Source organism: Carettochelys insculpta, chromosome 12 (assembly GCF_033958435.1).
Source record: "Carettochelys insculpta isolate YL-2023 chromosome 12, ASM3395843v1, whole genome shotgun sequence".
Lineage (NCBI taxonomy): Eukaryota > Metazoa > Chordata > Testudines > Carettochelyidae > Carettochelys > Carettochelys insculpta.
Window position 1 is genome coordinate 8167378 of NC_134148.1, and position 23080 is coordinate 8190457.

The 23080-nt window shown below is 44.7% G+C and overlaps 1 protein-coding gene across 2 annotated transcripts in view; it reads left to right on the forward strand.

The window, feature by feature from the left end:
- ETFA (electron transfer flavoprotein subunit alpha) overlaps window positions 1-23080 on the forward strand; it is a 73182-nt gene that overhangs the window by 25978 nt on the left and 24124 nt on the right. For both annotated transcript variants that reach the window (XM_075006513.1, XM_075006514.1), the window contains exons 8-9: window positions 625-693; window positions 5694-5776. In XM_075006513.1, coding sequence (XP_074862614.1) covers window positions 625-693; window positions 5694-5776 — 152 coding nt within the window. The remainder of the gene's footprint in view (window positions 1-624; window positions 694-5693; window positions 5777-23080) is intronic.

Genomic DNA, 23080 nt, shown 5'->3' on the forward strand with positions numbered 1-23080 from the left:
TTAATTTACAGTATGTGGCTCTCTTTTTGAGCAGATGCCTGAAATCATGTATGTCATGTAAGTGGCAAACTGTGAAATCTTAACGTTTGGTGACAAATATTTTAAGGTCATTGTCACATTGAGTATGTCTGTAAATTTAAAGAAGTGCATGGAAATATTTAGGTTCATATGTGACCTATATTAAAATGTGTACAATAGTCCAAGAATTGTTAATTCAAAACATATTCACTGTCCTGGAGTAAGAAAATAAAAAGCTACCTGATGTATTTTTGCTCTTCAGTAGCAGAGCTGTATAGCGAGAGGGAGCACAGATTGACAACAAATCCTGTTGCCAGACTTGAGGGAGAATTGATTATGCTGTTGACAAGGAAGAAAACTAGACAGGGCAGTGTTGGTGCATGAATAAGAGATAACATGCTAATCAAATGAAACAGCAAAATCTGTATGAATTCAAATTTTTAATTTCAAGATGCTGGGGATGCTAAATCTATTGAGTAAAAAGTGCTTGAGAGCCTGCCTCTCTGAATATAAATATTGTTAATATATGTCCAGTATGCATACATTCTCTATTATAAGGTATATAAACAGAATATTGAATGTTTTCTTCTTTTTTTTAATCTTAAGGGCGAGGTTTGAAGAGTGGTGACAACTTCAAACTTTTATATGACCTTGCAGATCAGTTGAATGCTGCAGGTAAAATAATTATTTTGTCTTATTTTTAATGGTGGGTGTTTAAAACTGACACAGGAACAAGACTAGATAGTATTTGTGATAGTCTTTTATCTAGCCATTTTGGTCTGTCTTGCTGTTAATGTCATCTTTACTCTGTAAAAAAGAAACCACTTTTTTTCTTTGAGTGTTTGCTCGTGTCCATTGCACAGTAGGTTTGTGTGCTTGTCACATGCACTAGTGCTAGAAGTTTTTTACTTCAGCAGTATCTGTAGGGGAGTGGCCCTCATAACCCCTAGAGAGGTGCCTACACGGTGCAGTATAAGGGGTTCCTCTCCCAGAGATCTTTCCTCCTCTGGATGTCCTTCTTGCTGCCAGTGATGGTGCATTGGACTTGCTGTGCTTTTGGATAGCTTAATTTTTGCTGCAAAAGCAGTTGTGTTTATTTAGATAGTTCTCTCAGTAGTTTGTTATTAGTTGACTTATTGTGTCCCTGGATAGGACTTACTCTAAGGCAGGGGCATGTCCCAGTCCTGCCTCAGGTTTTGAACCACATTTAGAGTGCCAGTGCTTTGTGCTGGTTAAGGACCCACATAACAGCTGCCTGAGGTGCTTAGGCAAGAGGCATAGTGGCAATAATCCTTCATATGAAAGGGGTTAAAGCCTCAAATGAAAAAAATAAAGGGACATTCATCTCAAGGATTCAACACTAACCCCAGCACTGGTGACCAGATCAGCCTTGGCCTCCAGTACCATGACCTCAGGGTGGGATACTCTGGTGCCTCCATCAGGTCAGCACAACTTGTCACAGTCCCCAGCATGGATGGTGAAGATTCAAGCTTCCTGATGTCCTGTAAGGGGCAAATGGGTGGAGAGCCTAGATCTGTGGTAGGCAGCTTATCAACTGCCTCAGGGAACTGGGTGCTAGCGCAGGAGGCATGGGAAAGCCCCTCCCATCCCTCTGTGGTGTTGCTGAGTAGTGATACAGTCCTCCAGCTCCTGGAGGAACCATCTACATTGGAGGCCTTTGTGCAATGCAGGGTATTAATTTTGTTGGCGCTGGCAGCACCTGTTAAGGCTGTAGTGTGGTCTGAGACAGGTCTATGTTGGGTTCTATATGGGCATAACCATCCTAGCAGCCTCAGGCTCCTTCCAAAGTACTGTTCCATGGCATCCAAGCCTTGGATAATGGGAGGCGGTCCTCTTAGGCAGCCTTCTGTTTTCTGATTCAGGGCACAGCAAGCAGGACTTGGGGCAACACTAACGGAACATGTGTGAGTACCCAGGCCTCCTATTGATCACACTGGGATCTGTTCTCAGTTATGCAGAGTCTCCAGTACAGGTTCCAAGACCACTCAGTCTGTCAGGCCATTGATCTTCGTCATGCTGGCACCCATCTCCATCCCATCGAGCTTCTAGGTCAAGGAGATCTTTGGACCACAGGTCTAGATCCCAGTCTGGATCCTGACACCAAGTGAGCATTAGGCATAGTCTGTATCTGGATTGCTGTCACTGATCTGCTGACCCATGACATTCTCCAAGGTTCCAAGATCAAGACTTGTCTTATTTAGACAGATCTTCCTGAAACCGCAGCTCTTGCCAGACACTGAACCCCTGGACGTCCTCTTGTACCATGTCCCCAGATACCAAGGAGGAAGCCTTGGAGGCCAGCACTGAGCAGGAGTCTCTGCCTCTGCGTCAAGTTCCAGCACTGGTGGTACTATCCCATTCTGCAATGCCACACCCTTTGGGAAGGCCACAAGGGCAATTGGCCAATGTCCCAGTTTCTCTGGAACCTGTGTGGGGTCATGTAACCCACCCAGCCAGTGTACTCAATGTTGGGGATTTTGGAGTGGCCATCAACCTCGGGTGAATCTCAGAGAATCACCTGACACCATGTCAGGAGTCTCCAGCATGGGCTGATTCAGCCCAGTTGTGTTTGACTCACCCCAAACAAGGGACAAAGAAATAGTTCTGAGGGTGTACCCAAGGACAGCATATAGGATATCTGTGTGGATTTCTCCTCCCTCTGTTTGGCAGCTGCTTTTCCCATCGCCTGTCCTGAACTTCCATAACTTTGGACCGTTAGGTTCTGAGCACTATCTTTCTGGGCTATATCCTCTAATTTCTTTCTTCCTCTTCCACCCGTGTCACTCCCTACCCTTCTGAGATGCTTCTTACAAAAACCTACTCTTATTGGAGGTTCAGGAACTGCTGTGCTTTGGAGGCAATGAAATAAGTTCTGCCCCATTATTGGAACAAGGAGTTCTAAGTGTATGGCGGTAATGGCAGCCTACATCAGACATCAGGGTATCCAGAGTTATCCTTACTTTGACAAATGGTCAAAGGCAGTTCCAGGTCCAAGACAGTATAGTGGTGTTCCTGACAACCTGCCAATCCTTGGGACTCCTAGTTAATGAGAAAATATCTGCATTAGTACTGGTCCAGAAAAATAGAATCCATCAGGGTGATAGTCAACTCAACCACCTGCAAAGGCCTCGCTGCCCCCAGACTGTTTCCAAGCCTTTGCAAACCTCATAGAGGAGATGTCAAAGTCTCTCCTGACCACTGGCAGGATCTGCCTGCACTTCCTGGGCTATATGGCAGTATGTACCTAGGTAGGTTGAGGCTCCTTGTGTGGCTGCACTAGCAGTGACTGATATGAATTAAGTCCCAGACTCAGTATCACTTGGACAAGATGGTCACAATTTTCCCTGCAAGTACTTACCCATACTGCAGTGGTGAACAGTTCTGCACAACTCTCTGGAGGAAGTTCCATTCAATGTCCCCTCCTCCCTCTGTTGAGCTAAGGTCCAACGCCTTGGCTGGGTAGCACATATAAGCAGTCAAAGAATTCAGAGCAGTATGTCTGGCATGTGAGGCTTCCTGCCACGTGTTGGGCAACGTGGTGAGAATCCTCACAGACAATAGAGCCTCCATGTTCAATATCAACAGGCAGGAAGGGATTTGCTATTCAAGCCTATGCCGGGATGTGCTCCTTCTCTGAGACTTCTGCATTGATCATAACAGCCTTCTGGAAGCCTGTCAGCTCCTGAGTGTTGACGGTGCCCTGGCAGATTGCCTCAGCAAGGATTTTTATTCTCACCATGAGTGGTTGCTCCATCTGGACATGGCTAGTGCAATCTTCTGAAGGTGTGGACCTGTTTACTATCAGTCAAAGCAGGAAGTGCCACCAGTTTTGCTCCTAGTGAGTAGGGAAGGGTGCTGGGAAGGCACTTTCTCTGATGTATGTCAGCTGTCACAGTTCAAGGGCCAGCTGTATGCATTCCTGCCAGTTCCTTTCATGAGTCAGGTCTTGTGTTGGATCAAATGGGACAAGCTCAAGTGACATGAGTGCTTCAGTATGGCCCTGCCAATGCATATTCAGCATGCTCATGAGCACATTGCTATACCCTCTCAGAAGTGTTCTCTGTAAGCAAAGTGCTTGGGCAGTCACCCAGGAGGGATTCAGGTACCAACCAGCAAATTAGTAGAGCACCAACAGTCATTCAGCATGAACACTGTGTGTTTCTGTTGGTTGTGCACATTCACACATCTTAGGGCACCGTAACAAAATTAATCTTCCCATAAATAGAAAATATTAGAGAGAATGCTGCCTACCAGACCCCTTCCAAGCCACCTGGACTTCTTGTCACAGGATCACAATCGGCTTCTGCGTCCCTGCCCCTGTTGGCATGAATGCTACATGTTTGATCACAGAGGAGCATACTTCCTCAAAAAAGGTGCAGCAGGTCCTCATAGGCAGCAGGAAGCCATCTACACATCTAATGTGTCAAGTGAAATGGATGGGGTTTTCTCTTTGGGCTTTGAAGTGCAGTATCTGGCCAGAACAAACTGTCCCGCAGTCCAGTTGTCATTGATCACTTACTGCAGCTGAAGGACCAGGGCTGGTGCATTACTCCATGTAAGTGCACCTTGCAGCCATCTCTGCTTTTCATGAGCTGATCCGAAAGCGAGCTGTCTTCTTCTATGACATGATGGTGAGGTTCCTGCACAGCCTTGAAATGTGCTACACAGAAGTTTGGACCTCAACTGAGTTCTCTCTTGGCTCATTGGGTTACTGTCAAACACCTCTGTTTCTGCTCCTTGGGTCCCACTTCTCTTGGAAGAACAAGGTCCAGGGGAGGCTGCATCCAGGTGTCTTACCAAAGGTCATCTCCATTTTTCATATTAATCAGGATATATTGCTGCCAGAGTTCTGGCCCAAGCCTCATAAGTTGGCAGGGAGAGGTGGTTCCATACACTGGGCATCAGGAGGGCCTTGGTGTTCTACCTAGAGCGACCAAACCATTCTAGAGCTCGACACAGCTCTTTCTAGGTACTGCTGATAGAATGAAGAGCCTGCCAGTATCTGCTCATTGGCTTTCAAACTGGATCCCCCTCATTTATTTGGACCTGCTATAAGAATGTGAGGGTCCCCCTTCCACCCACCATCCAAGGTCACTTGACTAGGGCTCAAGCTTATTGGTGGCCTTTTTGGCACATATGACAATCTGTGACATCTGTAGAACTATGACGTGGTCTTCAGTTCACAGGTTCATGTCTTGTTATGCCATTACTCAGCTGACTTAGACACTTTGATTTTGCTTTTATTAGTAAACTGAATTTAAGCAAAATATTTAGAATAACTGACATGTTACCTCCACGGGGGCCTGATACACAATCATAGAGTACAGGGCAAGTGTAAAGTAAGGAAAAGTACTTACGTGTATTTTTTTTTTTAAATGAAGTGCGGAAATGTGATGGATTTAAATATCCTGTTCTTTCATGGTAGTATTAGAGATTTCTTGTTGCTTATGAAATGCATTTATACTTCCTAACTGGAAACTTGAATCAGTGGTACAGAAGGAGTGCTTATAAGAATATAATTTTTGGAGGGAAGTATTCAAATACATGCCATCACACAGGACTTATTGCTAATATACACACTCTTTTTAATCCGGATCTGAATTTTGGCTTGCTAATGTTTTATGAGAACACTGAACGTATTTTCTTTCAACCAGTTGGTGCTTCTCGTGCAGCAGTTGATGCTGGCTTTGTTCCCAATGACATGCAGGTTGGGCAGACGGGCAAAATAGTAGCACCAGTAAGTATGGAAATATCTTTTTCAAAAGAACTGTATATTCCCTGTCTTTAATAAAAAATAATGTATTTATAACATGTGCTACAAGGATCAGTTCTAGGACCGGCATTGTTCAACATCTTTATTAATGACCCGGATGAGGGGATGGATAGCACCCTCAGCAAATTTGCAATGACACCAAGCTAGGAGGACAAGTAGATATGTTGGAGGGTAGGGATAATGTCCAGAATGACCTAGATAAATTTGCAGGATTGGGCCAAAATAAATCTGAAGATGTTCAATAAGGGTAAGTGCAGAGTCCTGCACATGGGATGGAAGAGTCCCAAGCATTGTTACAGGCTGGGGACTGATTGGCCAAGTAGCAGTGCAGCAGAAAGGGACCTGTGAATTACAGTGGCTGAAAGGCTGGATATGAGTCAACATTGTGTCCTTGTAGCTAAGAAGGCTAACAGCATGTTGAGGTGCATTAGGAGAAGCATTTCCGGCAGATCTAGAAAAGTTTTATTCCCCTCTGGTCTATACTAGTGAGGCCACATCTGGAGTATTGCATCCAGTCCTGGGCCCCCCAGTATAGAAATGATGTGAATGCATTAGAGAGGGTCCAGCAGAGGGCAACAAAAATTATTAGGGGTCTGGAGCACCTGATTTATGAGGAGAGGCTGAGGGATTTGGGCTTATTTATTTTGCAGAAGAAAAGATTGAGGGGCGATTTGATAACAGCCTTCAGCTTGCTGAAGGCTCTAAAGAGGATGGAGAGCAGCTGTTCTCAGTAGTGACAGGTGGCAGAAAAAGGAGCAATGGTCTCAAGTTACGGTGGGGGAGGTGTAGAATGGATATTAGGAAATGCTGTTTTTCCAGGAGAGTGGTAAACACTGGAATGCGTTACCTAGAGAGGTGGTGGAATCTCCATCCCTAGAAGTTTTTAAAGTCCTGACTTGACAAAGACCTGACTGGGATGATTTAGTTAGGGTTGATCTTGCTTTAAGCAGTGGGCTGGACTTGACTTCATGAGGTCCTTTCCAACCCTAGGGTTCTATGGTTCAATAATGTATCATGTATAATTAGCTGAGATTTAGTATTGAACATAGCAACAGTGTCCATCTATTACCTCTAACAGGGGTGGGCAAAGTGAGGAGTGGGGCCTCTTGCGGGAGGGGAGCCTGAAATTTCCTAAGGTGTTGGGGGCGGGTCACAGCACAATCGGCTGCTGGGTCTGAGGCATAGCCATCTCATTAAAGGTGTTGAAATATGTTAAGTTTTTTTTTTTTGTGTGTGTATTCACATTTATATATTGATTGATACATTTTTTTACATTCTACATGCTTATTTTCTTACATATGCTGAAAGGTGGGTTTTTTTTCCTATATGAACATCAGCAGAATGTCTATCAGTTTGGATTACATTGGAGGGGCTGGGGGACGCAGGTACTTTCCAGGACAAAAAGTGCCCAATGTAAAAAGTTTGCTCATCCGTGACGTATAACAAAAGCATTTTTCAGTGAAATTTTAAGGCCACAACAGTAGTAGAACTGATAGTTATTCACTTTGTTGTTCATCAGAAATATTCTGCATGTTACCTCAAGTAGCTGTGACTGTACTGGATTCCTTTCAGTTCTCTCTGGGAATGCTTTGCATCTTTCATTTACTCCCTGAATGCCTTCATTTCTGGTATTGGAGTCTAATTCTGTAGATGATAAACCCGTAACTAGTAATTTTATAGTTAGGCTAGTTAGGCACGTTACAGAGCTATTCCTCACATGCACATTAATGATTTGGTGTTCAAGCTCTTAGGTGGAGCTTACTGAATTGTTGCACTGTAAGCTAAGCAAAGCTTGTGCAACGGATAGAAATGCCAGCACATCAAGCATCAGTTGGGTTACAAGTTTATGGCAGATAAACAAGGACTGTTGGCTGTATTGCAAAGCAGTAGTTCAGGGACATCTCAGCTGTGAATGGTTAATAAATGTCAAGGATCATGGAAGCTTTAGAGCACCTTCTAGAGGCAAGGGCATCTAAGCTTTTTTTGATCTTCAGCCCTAGAGATAATTATGAAAAGCTAGAATAGAAAAGACTGATTCTTGGAGGAGGAAGGTTTATTCCAGATGGCTGATGACATCAGCAACATGTAACTGGTATAAGAAACTCATATGATTTTAGTCTAACCATGGTCACCATCAAAGTCAGTTGGAGTAGAGAGAGGTAAGACTGACTTACTGTTATGTCAGAGAAGAGAATTGTAATTGACACAATCACGTGGATGTACATAAGACAGTTCAGAAATCCTTTACCAGCATTTTTCTATATTTTAAAATTCTTGTAAAAATAAACAATTTCATAGAATATTAAAACTTAACTTGTTTTAATTGAAATAATTGTTTCAAGTTATAGTCCCTAATTACTGGTCAGAAATGCAATATACTGTAACTTACAGGTGCATTGTAAAAATAGTTTGCAAAAATTAGAATGTAACGAAGATGAACAGACAGTAAGAAGGTCAGAGTTGCTAACTGGAAGAGATAATTTTGTACCATAATACTTGTGTACCTAGATGGTAAAATGTCTCAAAATGATGCACTTGACCACCAGTGAATCTTTCCTGCTAAAAGTCAGTCAGTGCTTTTTTCCTAGGAAAAAAAGGTGGTGGAACTCAAGCCTCAATCCACTCCCCCCCACCCCAAGGCTCAACACCCACCCACCCCACGGGGGCCCAAACTGCTCCTAGGCAGCTTAACCACTTCCTGTGTGGGTCCTGAGCCACCCCCTATGTGGGTCCCGGGTAGGGTTGCCAGATTTTCAGAATGCTTATGAGGGACAATGCCCTTCTTCTCCCCCCCAACCCAATCCCCAGCAACACTGCTCTAACCTCATCCCCTTCCTGCCTCTGGAGCTAGGTTACCACAACCCCGTGCTGTAACCCAATGCCCTCCCTCTCCCCCAGAACCAGACATCCCCAGCCACTCCCCCTCCCCTACTTTCATCCAGCAGTTGCTGTCCTAGGCAACTGAGACCACAGTAATTTTTCCAAACGAAATAGTCAATTCACTCTGACAAAAGTGCTTCCAGTTCAATAATGGCTGTCCTGGGGAACCACTGACAAGATGGTTATAACATGGGCAATACTGGAAAAGCTATTTTTAAAACCCTTTGTAAACTAAGATGCTGCAGAATTCCCATGGGTATATTAGCATTATCACCTAAGCTGGAATTATCAGCCCGGTTCCTGCATGTGTACTTTGGTCAGCCACGTTCTAACTGTCTCCGGTCTACCTAATTCCAGTGCACCGACAGCTGGAGTCTGTAGATGCAGACCCTCATCACTGCTTTGGCTTTGGAAGAGACTTTTTTAAATTCATATTGTGCCAGAAATCAGTCAGCTGAAGAGCTTTTGATGTTTTTCTATCTTAAACCACAATGATTTGACCAATTTCATTCATAAGCAGAGATGAAGAGCAGGATTTCGTAGTGATGGAGGACTTCAGCTATCCAAGGAAACTAACACAGCGAAGTACAGGCTATTCAAAAAGTTCCTGGACTTCATTGAAGGCAATTTTTTTTTTTTTATTTCAGAAGGTTGAAAAAGCTGCTTGGGGGAGGCTGTTCTAGATTTGATTATAGGTGGGAACAGGTTGAGAATTTGAAAGTGGAAGGCAGCCTGGGAGAAGGTGACTGTGAAATCATAGAATCCATGATTCTAAGGAATGGTGGAAGGGAGAACAGCAAAACAGAGACAGTGGATTTCAGGAAGGCAGATTTTGATAAATTCAGAGAGCTGGTAGGTGAGGTCCTGTGGAAAGCAAGACTAAGAGGTAAAGGAACTGAAGACAGTTGGCAGTTTTTCAAAGGGACACTATTAAGGGTGCTAAAGCAAGTTATATCACTGTGTAGGAAAGATAGAACGTATGGCAAAAGACCACCTTGGGTTAAGCAGGACACCTTGCATGATGTCAGAATCAAAAAGGAGTCATATAAAAAGTGGAAATTAGGACACATTACAAAGGATGAATATAGGAAGATGATACAGACATGTTAGGGGCAAGATTATGGTAACAAGAAGACATGCTACAATATATTAGAACCATGAGGAAGACCAAGGACAGGGTAGACCCACTGCCCAGTGTGGAGGGAGAAACATTATCAGGGAACTTGGAAATGGTGAGGTGCTCAATGACTTCTTAGTTTCAGTCTTCACCAAGAGGTCCGATGAAGGAATGCCTAACGTAGTGAATGCTGGTGGGAAGGGGGTAAGTTTAGAAGATAAGATAAAAAAAAAGAGCAAGTTAAAAATTACTTAAAAAAGTTAGATGTCTGTAAGTCACCAGAGCCTGATAAAATGCATCCTAGATACTCTAGGAGCTGATAGAGAAGGTATCTGAGCTTTTAGCTATCATCTTTGAAAAGTCAGGGAAGATTCCGGAAGACTGGAAAAGGGCAATTGCAGTGCCCATCTATATTAAGGGGAATAAGAGAAACCCAAGAAATTACAGACCAAGCTGTTTAATTTCTGGGTCAGGACAGATAATGGAGCAAGTAATTAAGGAATTCATCTGCAAATATCTGGAAGACAATGGCTACGTCTACACGTGCACCCAACTTCGAAATAGCTTATTTCGATGTTGCGACATCGAAATAGGCTATTTCGATGAATAACGTCTACACGTCCTCCAGGGCTGGCAACGTCGATGTTCAACTTCGACGTTGCTCAGCCCAACATCGAAATAGGCACAGCAAGGGAACGTCTACACGCCAAAGTAGCACACATCGAAATAAGGGAGCCAGGCACAGCTGCAGACAGGGTCACGGGGCGGACTCAACAGCAAGTCGCTCCCTTAAAGGGCCCCTCCCAGACACACTTTCATTAAACAGTGCAAGATACACAGAGCCAACAACTAGTTGCAGACCCTGTATATGCAGCACGGACCCCCAGCTGCAGCAGCAGCAGCCAGAAGCCCTGGGCTAAGGGCTGCTGCCCACGGTGACCACAGAGCCCCGCAAGGGCTGGAGAGAGAGTATCTCTCAACCCCCCAGCTGATGGCCGCCATGGAGGACCCCGCTATTTCGATGTTGCGGGACGCGGATCGTCTACACGTCCCTACTTCGATGTTGAACGTCGAAGTAGGGCGCTATTCCCATCCGCTCATGGGGTTAGCGACTTCGAAGTCTCGCCGCCTAACGTCGATTTCAACTTCGAAATAGCGCCCAACACGTGTAGACGTGACGGGCGCTATTTCGAAGTTACTGCCGCTACTTCGAAGTAGCGTGCACGTGTAGACGCAGCCAATAAGTGACAGCCAGCATGGATTTGTAAAGAATAAATCATGTCAAGCCAATCAGATAGCTTTCTTTGTTAGGATAACAAACCTTGTAGGTAAGGGAGAAGAGGTGGACCTGGTGTACCTACATTTCAGTAAGGTATTTGTTATGGTTTTACATGCTCTTCTTGTCAATAAACTAGACAAATACAACTTAGATGGGGCTACAAGAACCTAGAAGTCATTCTTCTGCTCTACTCTATGCTGATTAGGTCTCAGTTTATGTGTTACGTCCAGTTTTGGGCACCACATTTCAAGAAAGATATGGAGAAATTGGAGAAGGTCCAGAAAAGAGCAATAAGAATGATTAAAGGTCTAGAGACCATGAGTTGTGAGGGAAGACTGAAAGAACTGAACCTGTTTAGTTTAGAAAAGAGAAGACTTAAGAGGGGACATAATAGCAGTTTACAAGTACCTAAACATTTGTGAGGAGGAGGAGGAGGAGGAGGAAGAAGAATTGTTCTCTTTGGTCTCTGAGGATAGGACAAGAAGCAGTGGGCTTAATCTGCGGCAAGGTAGGCTTAGGTTGGACATTGGGAAAAACTTCCTAACTGTCAGAGTAGTTAAACATTGAAATAAGTTACATAGGGAGCTTGTGGAATCTCCATCTCTGGAGATATTTAAGAGCAGGTTAGACAGATATGTATCAGGGATGATCTAGACCAGTAGTCAGCAACCTTTCTGAGGCAGAGTGCCAGATTTTGACTTTTTAATGTCTACGTATGGTCTGAGTGCTGGTGATACTTTCAGAAGTCACTAATAGTCCTTTTTACAACAGCTTCATTAACAAATAAATTATGATGTGGAACTTTACTGTTTCGGTCTTTAAATTTCCATCCTGCTCGGTTTTTTAAAGATCTAAAAAATTCTGGGATTTTAATACAGGTTGAACCTCTCTTATCCTGATTCTCTGGTCCAGAAACATCCATGGTCCAACAGCACCACAGATGTTAATGAACTAGGGAGCTCCTGCCACTCTGATTGTCTGCAGCTCCTGCCAATCAGAGCAGCAGGGGTGGGCAGTGTCTGAACCCATGTCTCCAAAAAGTCTCTCCAAGGCACTCTTCTCCCTGCTGATGTTCCCCTTGAGGGGCTGGGGTCAGTGCTGCAGGGAGATAAGCATCCCACCTTCACTCAACCTGCTTCTGCCCAGAGCACCCCACCCTGTTTCTACATCCCCTCCTGCCCACTCTCCCTCCCCAACCGTGCTCCTGCCCAGACTCCCACCCTCAGTCTGGTCCTGCACCCTCCCTCCCACCCATACCTCTCACTTCCATCTCTTTCCTGAACCCTCGACCCACTGCTGCACCTTACCTCCCACCCAAATCCCCAAACCACAGCCCATTCCTGCACCTTCCCTCCTGGCCAGAACCCAGACCCCCCACCCCCAGCCCATTGGGGCGGGGGAGAGGCACAAGCCTGCAGCAGGTTCTTCAGGGCTTGTCACTGTGGGCTCTGGGCCTAGCCCCACTCCACCCAGGGCTCTGGCCCCAGCCCCCTAGCGGGGAATTGAGGGGGAGCCCATTGGCCCTGTGGGAGGTCTGGAGGGTCCTCCCTACACCCTACAGGGGTCTGGTCCTGGTCCCCTGACATGGTTGGGACTCTGGGATTGGGGGCGGGGGGGGGCACGGCACCTGTGTCATGCAGGGCTTCGACCCCAGCCCCATGATAGGGGCTGCCCTGGTAGGGCTCCAGCCCCAGCTCCATTCTGTGATGGCTCCAGCGTGCATGCCCCCCCCCCCGCCCCTAGTTTCCTGCCCACCAGCTCTGTCCCCAGACCAGCCAAGCACCAGAGCGAGGCCGGGGCTGGTGGCAGTGTCCCGGTGGGGCAGCAGGTGGAGGCAGGTGGCTTGGAACTGCATTTAAAAAATGGCAGCGGCGGGGAGGAAAAGGTGGCGGAATGCTGTTTTGTGCCCCACCAGAAGAAGAGCCCTGCTGAAAGCGATCTGCTTTAAGCTTGTAATCACTTCAGCTCTTTGATACAGAGAACATCTTGTAGCGGATGAGGAGGTTCATCTAAAAAATAAAAAAATTGATTTTGTGAAATAAAATAAAAGGATAATAAATACAGAACAGTCCCCTGAAAGAGGTGATTGCAAGCTTTGCAATGAAGAATTCCTGATGTTGACAGTTTAGCAGGAGCCTCATGTATATTATATTCTGAAAGTGTTTTGTGACTGGACTCAACTAACAAAAAAATCTTGTATATTACCTGATCACATTATTTGATTCCTTAGTTTTCCACTTGGATTTGGATTTTGACTTAAATCATTCATAGTTGTATTTGTTAACAGCAGGAAATGACTGCTACAAAAAAAGTGCTGGAGTGTGAGATGTCTGAGCTTTTCACTTTCTGATGGGAAAGTATTTCAGTGTTTGCTCTTGTTATTCTGTTTATAGCTGCTTGCATGTTCCCAGTGGAGGACTAGGCTGGATTTGCAGTGTTTTTTTCTTGAAGACTAGGAAGGTGGAGACTATACAATCTTCCCCCGCTTTACAAGGGTAATTTGTTCCTGAAAAACCCCTCTTAGGGCGAATTCTCGGAAGTTGAAAATGTGATTGCCATTAATTTCAATGGGAAAAAATTGTATGCGTTCCTGAGCCCCAAAATTTACACTCATTTATGTTAAAACAACACCAAATGCCATTAAATCTGGTGCAAGGGGGTGGGCAGGGCAGAGCAGGGCACAGGGAGGTAGCCCTGCCTGAATGCAGTTTAGGTTAAGCAAGGAGGGGGCGCTGCCAGGGCCTGGCCGTGTGGGGAGGTAGGCAGGCACAGGGGGCCCCCGGCTGGCGAGGGGCGATGCCTTGCTGATGTGGGGCTGCGCCACAGAGAGGCCCCACTGGCGGCAGCTGAGGAGGCAGCGGCGGGTGAGTCAGGCACTAAATGGAGAGAGGGAGCACCGCAGACGGCGAGCAGCACCTGAGGCACAGCTGCGCAGAGCGAGCAGCGGCGGCCCCCTAAGCCGCCCGGGGGTGAGCGGCAGCAGCGGGGCCAGGATGGGCTGCGCCCCCAGCATCCACGTCTCGCACAGCGGCAAGATCCACTGCTGGGACTCGGACAAGCCTACCTCCCCACACCAGACTGCTGCCCTCTCGCAGGGCGCCGCCGCCCCCCTGCACGGCCTCTGTGTCAAGTTCAATGCGGCCGACTCTATCCCCTCAGTGTTTGCCTACCAGAGTCGCCAGCCTCCAAATCGGTCTTCGTAAATGTGAAGAAATGCCTCATAAGCTGAAGTAGGGGTATGAAATGAAACTCCTTATGAAGTCGAATTCTCATAACTCGAATGGGTGTATCTGGGGGTATGTCTGTATTAGCTTATAGGCCAAGGAAGGAGGGTGTGAATCTTGCTTCCTATTGCCTGCTAATGTGTGGAGGTGTTCTTTTCTTGTTCATTGGTGGATAAGGTAATGTTCTGAGATCTCTTTTGCTGTCCTTATGTCTATCTGAGGATGTGATGAGGAGAAATTTTGGGTTTTGACAACAGATTTGAGAACCCAGCTCAATTAGTATCACAGGACATGTTGAGAATCCCCACAGTTTTCCTGGGCAATTAAGAGCTTTTCTGAAATGCTAATATACTAACACATGACCATATGGCCAATTTCATTGTTTGTTTTTTTTAAATATCTCTTTGCAGCCTAGTCATCTGGGAATGTTCCTAGAAAACTTCTATAAAACCTTTCACTTTTCTTTAGGGAGTGAAGAAATTAGTTGAATAAGAAACTCAAATACACATGTTCCATTCTGGACATGAGACTTTGCTCCTGTGCAGTATATTCTGTGGAACAATTTTACGTCCCCAAGGTTTTGTGTTTATAAAATCATTTATTTTCATTCTTAAATTATATTCATTTTCTGGTTGACTGGAGCTTTGGTAATGTTGCTCTTGTATAGTTTTGACCTGTTGTCCCAGATTTTTTTAACACATTAGGATATTATTTAGTTTCATGTAGTTTTTGTAACTGTTGGTTTTCAAGTCTGCTATGCTAGCAACATTTTATGGAAACTTTTAAAATCAAAATAAAAGCTCTCACTTGGTGTTTTAGTTTATGGTTAAGCAAACACATTATATGAAGATTGTCTCTGACTCAGAACTTGTTAGGCATAAGCAGTTACCTGTGTCTGCTGAATCTTAAAATTCTTCATTTGTGCTGATTGAAATATCCTTTCAAATTGGTTTAATGTTAGTTGCAAGAACCCTTATGAGTGTTCTTTCCTTTGAGTGTCTTTGTTAAAAAAACAAACGGTCATCTTCTGTTACACTGACCATGTAAAAGTTCTGCTGATCTATGGAATTTTTTCCTTAAAATAAGAAACATGTACTGTGTCCTTATTTTACTAGTCCCCTCCCCCGCACCCTTTTTTTACTCTTCTTAGGACATTGAAATTAAGTGATTAAAGGCCTTTTTGTGATTATCTGAATGTTTGGTTAGACTTTAATTATTGTAAATATTCATTATTGTGGCTGGTTTTGTTCAACATCTTTATTAATGACCTGGATGAGGATATGAATTTCATCCTCAGCAAATTTGTGGATGACACTGAACTAGTAGGAGAGGTTGACTCTCTGGTGGGTAGGGACAGGATCCGGGGAAATCTGATGAGGTTCAATAAGGACAAGTGCAGAGTCCTGCACTTTGGATGGAGGAATCCCAAGCACTGCTACAGGCTGAGAATTGACTGGCTAAGCAGCAGTTCTGCAGAAAAGGCCTCTTGGATTACAGCTGATGAGAAGCTGGATGTGAGCCAACAGTGTGCCCTTGTAGCCAAGAAGGCTAATGGCATACTGGGGTGAATTAGTATAAGCATTGCCAGCAGATCTAGGGAAGTGATTATTCCCCATTTATTTGGCACTGGTATGGATGTGCAGTAAACCCTCACTTTTATGGATCCCAATTTTATGGACTCCCCAGGTCTCTTCCAGCTCTGTGAGATGTGTATCTCCAATTTAGCGGGCTCTGGGAACAACAGACACCACCCGCCTCCCCTTGTTCTTGAAGTCTGCTGAGGTTCATGAGATCACCCTTCCCCCCAAAAAATATTTAAAAACTTGCTGCTGCAGCCTGAAGGACTGCCACCTCTTCTGCCAGAGCTACCATGTGTACGTGGCAGTGGCTCCTACAGGCCGTGCGGGGTGCTTCTGGCTGCCTAGCTGGATGCATCCTGCCCCACATGCCGAGGCAGTTCCAGCTGCGCGCTGGGTGCCTCCAGCCACACAACAGGGTCCATCAGCTCCCCCATCAGCGGCGGTTCTAGTGAGTGGCAGGGTTTTATTTTTGGGGGGCTGGGGCTGGGGAGCGTGGTAGGTGGGGTGGGCATATAATGGGCTTCCAGGAATTGTGGACAGCCTTCACCCCCATTAGTCCATTATAACAAGAGTTTACTGTACTGGAGAGAGTCCAGTGGCAGGTGATGAAAATGATTAGGGGCTGAACTACATGACTTAGGAAAGGTTGAGAAATTTGGGCTTATTTAGCCTACGTAAGAGAAGATTGAGGGGGTTTGATAGCACCTTCATCTGCCTTAAAAAGGTTTTTGAAGAGTATGGAGGCTATTCTCAGTGGTGTTAGATGATAGAACAAGGAGTCTCAAGTTGCAGTGGGAGAGGTCTAGGTCTAGGTTGAATATTTGGAAAAACTGTTTCACTCGGAGGGTGGTGAAGCTCTGGAATGGGTTATCTAGGGAGGTGGTAGACTCTCCTTTCCTAAAGGTTGTTAAGTCCTGGCTTGCAAAGCCTTGGCTGGGTTGCTTTAGTTGGGATTGCTCCTAAGCAAGATGGAATAGTAATGTCATTAATGCCCATCAGCATGCATTTATGGGAAGTAGCACCTGTCAAAGGAGCTTTACGTTGTTCAAGATTACAAAGCTGGTTGATAAAGGTAATTGATATGTAATATATTTAGACTTTTTTAAAGCATTTGGGTTGGTACTACACAACACGGATTTAAAAAAATAGAGTTGTCTAAAATTAACAAAGTCACATAGTAAATAGATTAAAACTGACTGACAGGTATGAAAATGCAGTTATAAACAGTGACTCCTCATAGATCAGGTATGGTTCCAGGGGGGTCCCACAAAGATTGTTGCAATTTAACATTTTGTCAATGACCTGGAACAAAACAAAAAAATCTTAACCGATAAATCTTTCAGAGAATACAAAATTTGAAGTGGCGTCATGGATAATGAAGAGGGATACAGAGTAATCTAGATTACTTGGCAAGCTTGATGGATGCAAACAATATTCATTTTAATATGCATAAAGATATACAATCTGGGAAGAAATCATATAGACTTAGAGGGTGGGGTGCTCTATTCTGGAAAGCAGTGAAAAAGATTTAGGAGACTTGATGGTTAGTCATCAGTTAGGGAGCTGCTGTGGCCAAAAGGGATAAACTAATTTGATGGTTAGATGCATAAATAGTGGGGAGTTTCCAGAAGAATGGAGAAATTATTTTAGCTCTGTGTTTGGGACTGGTTCACTGCTGCAGGAATACTGTGTCCAGTTCTGGTATCCCCAAGAAGTATGTTGGTATATTGGAGAGGGTTGGGAGAAGAGTCATGAGAATGATTGATTAAAGAATTAGAAACCTTCTGTTGTGATAGCCGCAAAGAGCTTAATTTGTTTTAGCTCAACAAAGAGAAAATTAATGGGTGACTAAATTTTAGTTACGTACCTAAATGGGTAACAAATATATAAGTGACTCTTCAGTCTAGCAGAGAATAGTCTAAACATGATCCAATGGCTGGAATTGTAAGATGGACAAATTTAGGCTATAAATATTGGTACATTTTAGATAGCGAGAGAATATTTAACCACTAGAACAATTTCAAGACAGCTTCTCAATCACTGCTAATGAGGGAATTAAAACTGAATACTTTTATAAAATGTATGACATTTGAATTACTTGAAGGTGGTTCTGCAGCTTTTGTTAATGCAGGTCAGATAAGATGATTATAGTGGCCTCTTCTTGCCTTGGAATCTGCGAATAATTCTGTTGTCAGTTGGTGGTTGCAACTAATATTTAATTTGAAAAATGATGATGATGATGATGAGTAAGTGGAAGAGCAGGAATTTCAGAAAGATACCTACTGATAATAGTTGAAACTCAGTACATGAGAGTTTGCAGTGTGATGTGATAATATACGTGATTCTGAACTTTTGTGCTGAGACACATCACAGAACAGATGTAATCCTTTGTGGTTCTGGTGTGAGCACTTTTAGAATACTGCATTTCGGTCTGAGCACCATGGAGGAAATCCTGGCCATGGTAGCAAGTAAGATAGACCTTGCTTCTGCCTAATGCGGCTCTGAGCTTTTAATCTACTGGATTTGTTGAGACTTTTGTAGCATGTTGTGGGAGCCTCAGAAAGAAAAATCTTGTGAACTCCTGGTTTAATGGATGTGATCAAGGGAGGGATGTAAGTGTAAAATATTTGAGGGGCACTAACACCAAGGATGGAGAACCACAACTTGGAGCCTGTGTACATTTTATAATTAATTTGGGGTAAGGCAGGGTATGAGTTTAAAGCACCATAACTATCACACAGATATTCTCATTCTATGTGTGGACAAACCCTAAAGTGTGGTACATTTTATGTAGCTAGGAATAACAGGATGAAAAAATTGAGGGAGGGAAGATGGAGTCTGAATAGTAGAAAAACATTTCCTGGCCGTGGGACACATTAGGTGATGTAACATTCTTTCCCCAAGGGGTGGTTGGAAGCATTTGGGCATTTAAAGGCAGACTGGTCGAAAAAAAATAAAAGTCTACTTTTCTGTGCAGCACTGCACTAGACAGTCTCTCCTTCATTGGATGCATCACACTGTTTTGCACAGTCCATCTGAGGCAATATCACATGCTTCAAAAGGCATTATCACAGTTGGTACACTTATTTAATCTGCTAATTCTGTTATTAATCAGGGAAAACAGCAATCAGACATTTTGTGTAGCCTGATTTATTTTTTATGTTAATGTCTCCTGGTTCTGTTACTCACTTACGTGCTTAGAAGTTCTTTTCCCAATATGTATTCCATTATTTTCCTTAGGACTATTTACTTGTCCCCTCTGCTGAATACTGTCTATTAGAGTAGTTCTCTTTTTGGGGGAGATTGGTACCATGTTGTCTTTATTCCCTTATTCAAGTAGTTTCTCAGATCTCTGACTTGCTTTCAAAGAAATTGCTGTTAGTAAGTGAACTAGTTAATACTCTTAGGCCCTTGGACTGCATGTCCTCTAGACTGCCATATTTGTGCGTACACTCATCCCTTGGTATACAAGCACAGTTGGTTCCTAACTTTTTGCTTGTAGGTGAAAACTCATAAGAGGGACACTAAATTCCTATTAAAATAAGTGTAAAAGACTCTGTTTGGTTCCAAGTGCTGAGAGGGGCAGCAGGTGGCACTGCTTTTGAAAGGTAAGTGCACCTGGGTTTGGGAGGGGGTTAAAGGCTGGGGGCAGTTTGGGGCCATGAGTGGGAGGGAGGGTTAAAACCTGTAGGCAGCTCAGGTGGAGGAGGTGGCAGCTTGTTCCTCCTGGCTGCAGCAGAGGTATCTGGTGGGTGGAGGGGGGCAGGGTGTTGGGACAGAACAAGATGGGGTGGCTGTTGGGAGCGGTCTGGGGGGTTGTGTGGGGAGCTGTGGGCTGGGGAAGTGTTGGGACTGGGTGGGGGCAGGGGGGCTGCGGATTTCCCTGCCCCCCAGCCAGGGACCCCACTGTCGGCTTGGCTCCAGCTGTGGGTCTCCCTGCGCTCTGGCCAGGGACCCTGCGGCTGGATGAGAGCCAGCTGCAGGGCTGCCGGTCTCTCTGCCCCCTGCCGGGGACCTGGGGTTGCTGGTGTTGCAGCCCCTGCCAGCGGCTGGCTCGTATTAGGGGGGGAAGTTCGCTCATCTAGTGAACATTGGTAAGTGTCTTCCTCATTTTAACGAGTACTCGTAAGAAACGTACTCGTTAAATGAGGGATGAGTGTACCTACTTTTTTAATTTTATTCCCCTAGGGATGTAAAATCCTGTTTAGTTGTTTAAATGGTAGGTTTAACAGATTAATCTGATAAAGGGGGAGTGGCTGGGAATGCCATCACCAGCCACTCCACCTGCAGCGCACCATTGACCAGGGCTGCTCCAGCTGATCTGGAGTGCCCTTCACCTGTGGGGCATTGAGGACCTAGGCTGCTTCAGCCCAGCTGGGGTTTCCCTGCCTGTGGCCCTGCAGACAGAAACACCCCAGCCGGGGAGAGTAGCTCCAGTCCCTGGCATGCTACAGGTAGGAATGCTCCAGCTGGGCAGAGCAGCCCTGGTCCCTGGCATGCCATGGCTGGAGTGACCTATCTAGCTGCTCCTGCCCCTCCGGCTGGGCTGGAATGCCGCTCCTCCCTGCAGTGACCCCATAGGGTTGGAGCAGACCCTTGCCCATGGTGGGCTGCTCCAGCCCCTACTGGTTAACCGTAACTGGTAAACCTCACCCATGTAGGGCAAGGCTTACTGGTTAACCAGATAACCATTAACATCCTTGTATTCCTCCTACTTGCTTATCAACAGCTATATGCACAACATTTTCATTACTTATTAATTGTCTGTGCATACAAGAGCATACTGAGATAACTAAAGTGTCAGTAATCAATCACATGGTGAATTATATTATCACACCTATAGCTAGCCTCTTTGTGGGAATGTGTTATTTGTGCATTTCATTTGGGCATTTTATTAACAGATCAGCAGATGCACTTCTTGTATAAATGGTTGAGTTGAGGTTGTTAGGTGGGATTAGTTTTTGGAAAAATGATCATGCTTAGAAATTTTATTTTTTGGACTGTCTCCTCTGCTAATTCACTAGTGTTGCAAAGTAGCTCTGCAGCAGTGAACTTTAGAGAGCTGTTTGTATGCAGCTGGGACTAAATTTACAGCCTACCTTTCTCTGTCTTGCTAAAAAGCTAAAGATTGACAACCCTTTCATCCTGCATTATCCAGCATGGCTTTTAAATCCAGAAGAACTGTGTTCACAAATTGATGCTCTGTTCCTTTGGGGTTGGTGCAGAAACATTAAATTGTACTAAAATATTCATATGTGAGTGCATTTAGCTGAAAGCAATTGATGTGCAGTTCCCTGGAGAGCAAAAAGAACTGCTGTATGGCCCTGTACTCCAGCAGACACCCTAAGCATGCTTCTTAAGAGTAATTACATGCCCTGGCTGATCAAAGCCCTTAAAGGTTCTTTAAGTGAATGAGATTAGGAGTAGATGGAGCTGCAGTACTTGGTGCACTGTTTAATAACTTTTCTGCTATTTGTACTAAAACAAGGGTTTGGTGAATATCTTGGATTCGTTTTCAGAGTAATTGTTTGATACACAGTGTAATATATTTTATAAAATCTAGTGTTAAACTATACCCTTGGTGTCTAATACACTTTCCATTCGCCACATGTGGTGAACTGGACAACGTGGTGTGGCAAAATGCGGCTCCTTAGAGCTACACACGTGGAGTGCCCTCTTTCTGCTCCATGCACGTGTCCCACCACTTGGTGAGACAAGTGCGTGGTGGCAGCAACTCTGGCCTGGAGCCTGCAGCCTTCCACAGCCTAGCGTGGCTGGTGCGGCAGCAGCTCCAGCTGTGGGGTGGCTTGTGTGGCAGTGGCAGCTCCTTCAGCTGTTGGTGGCTTCAATGGTGGCGGCAGCTCTGGTGAGTTGCTGGCAGTTTGTGTGAGGGGGAGGTGTGCCTGGGTTGGGGGACAGGGTGGGGATGGGGGCTGTGGCTATCTTTTTACATTTCTATTGGACACTGCTGAACTACACACTATTTTTATTGGAGCGAATAGCTTTTAATTGGTATTGATCCTTCATGTGAAGTAACTCACAGCTAAGTTTTCTGTCTAATTTCATTGTCCTTACTCGTACAAAGAAAAATATCCGGGCTGTCTGTAGAAAGAGTGCATGTGCCAAAGGGGTTCATTAAACTAGCCGTTAAAAGCATGCTGCTGCAATGATGACAAGTTGATGCACACCGAAGATTTTTAAAAGTAATTCAGAAGTTGGGATGATAGTCAGTAGGAGCTGGCAGCACACTTGCAAAGCAACTCTCTCATCTTGTTACACACCTGTGCAAGATACAAGACAGTATCTTGAGTGAATTTCCTCTCAGACTATAAATGAGAATAAAATGTTTTCCTGTGGCTCTCTTAAGCAAACCCTAAGGCAGCCCTGGGCAGTGTAAAATAATCTCAAGTAAATACCATGGAAAGTGACAAGACATGACATGTTTTGGAAATCCTTGTTTCATGAATTGTTTGGGGATCTGCGTCCACCTGAAAAATATTCTACATTGATCTATTGGTAATTATAAGTACTGTAGGCTATAGTGGAAACTCTGTAATTTACTGTAACTGGGCATATAGATTTCAGATGCAGTTGTGCATACTGCTGTATAAGGAATCTAAATAACTTTACTGGGATTACTTAAGTAAGGGTTTGGAGGATTGGGTATTTTAATTTTGACTTTGTAATTGGTAATTCAGGGAGGGATCTAAGGGTTGTTCTCAATCTAGAATTCTGGCTGCATGAAACCTGAGCCAAAATTGAGATTGTATGTAGAATAAAATCAGGGCTTTAAATGGTGATTCTTTTTACAGTTGTTCTGATTCAAGCCTGCTGCTACAACTCTAAGAGATGCCAGGGATGAATGATTGAATTTTGAGCTGCAGAGCTGCCCACAGGCAGCTATGCACTGTTGCAGAAATTTAGAAGAGCCCGGACAGGTGCTCTAACTTGCTGCAGAGACTCCAAATCTGGGCCACACAAAGATGGTGTAAGCCCATTTTTGCCCTCCCCCCTTCTTTTCCCGCACCAGGACCATGCCTCCTGAGAATATCAATATGGAATCTGGCTTCATGTTGTCTTGCATTTTTATGCAATACCTAGTCTTAACCGGGGACTTTGGGCACTGTTACAGCATAAATAATTGCGAGGACTTTACCATAGAACTGAGATAGAAGTTTCTGGTTGCAG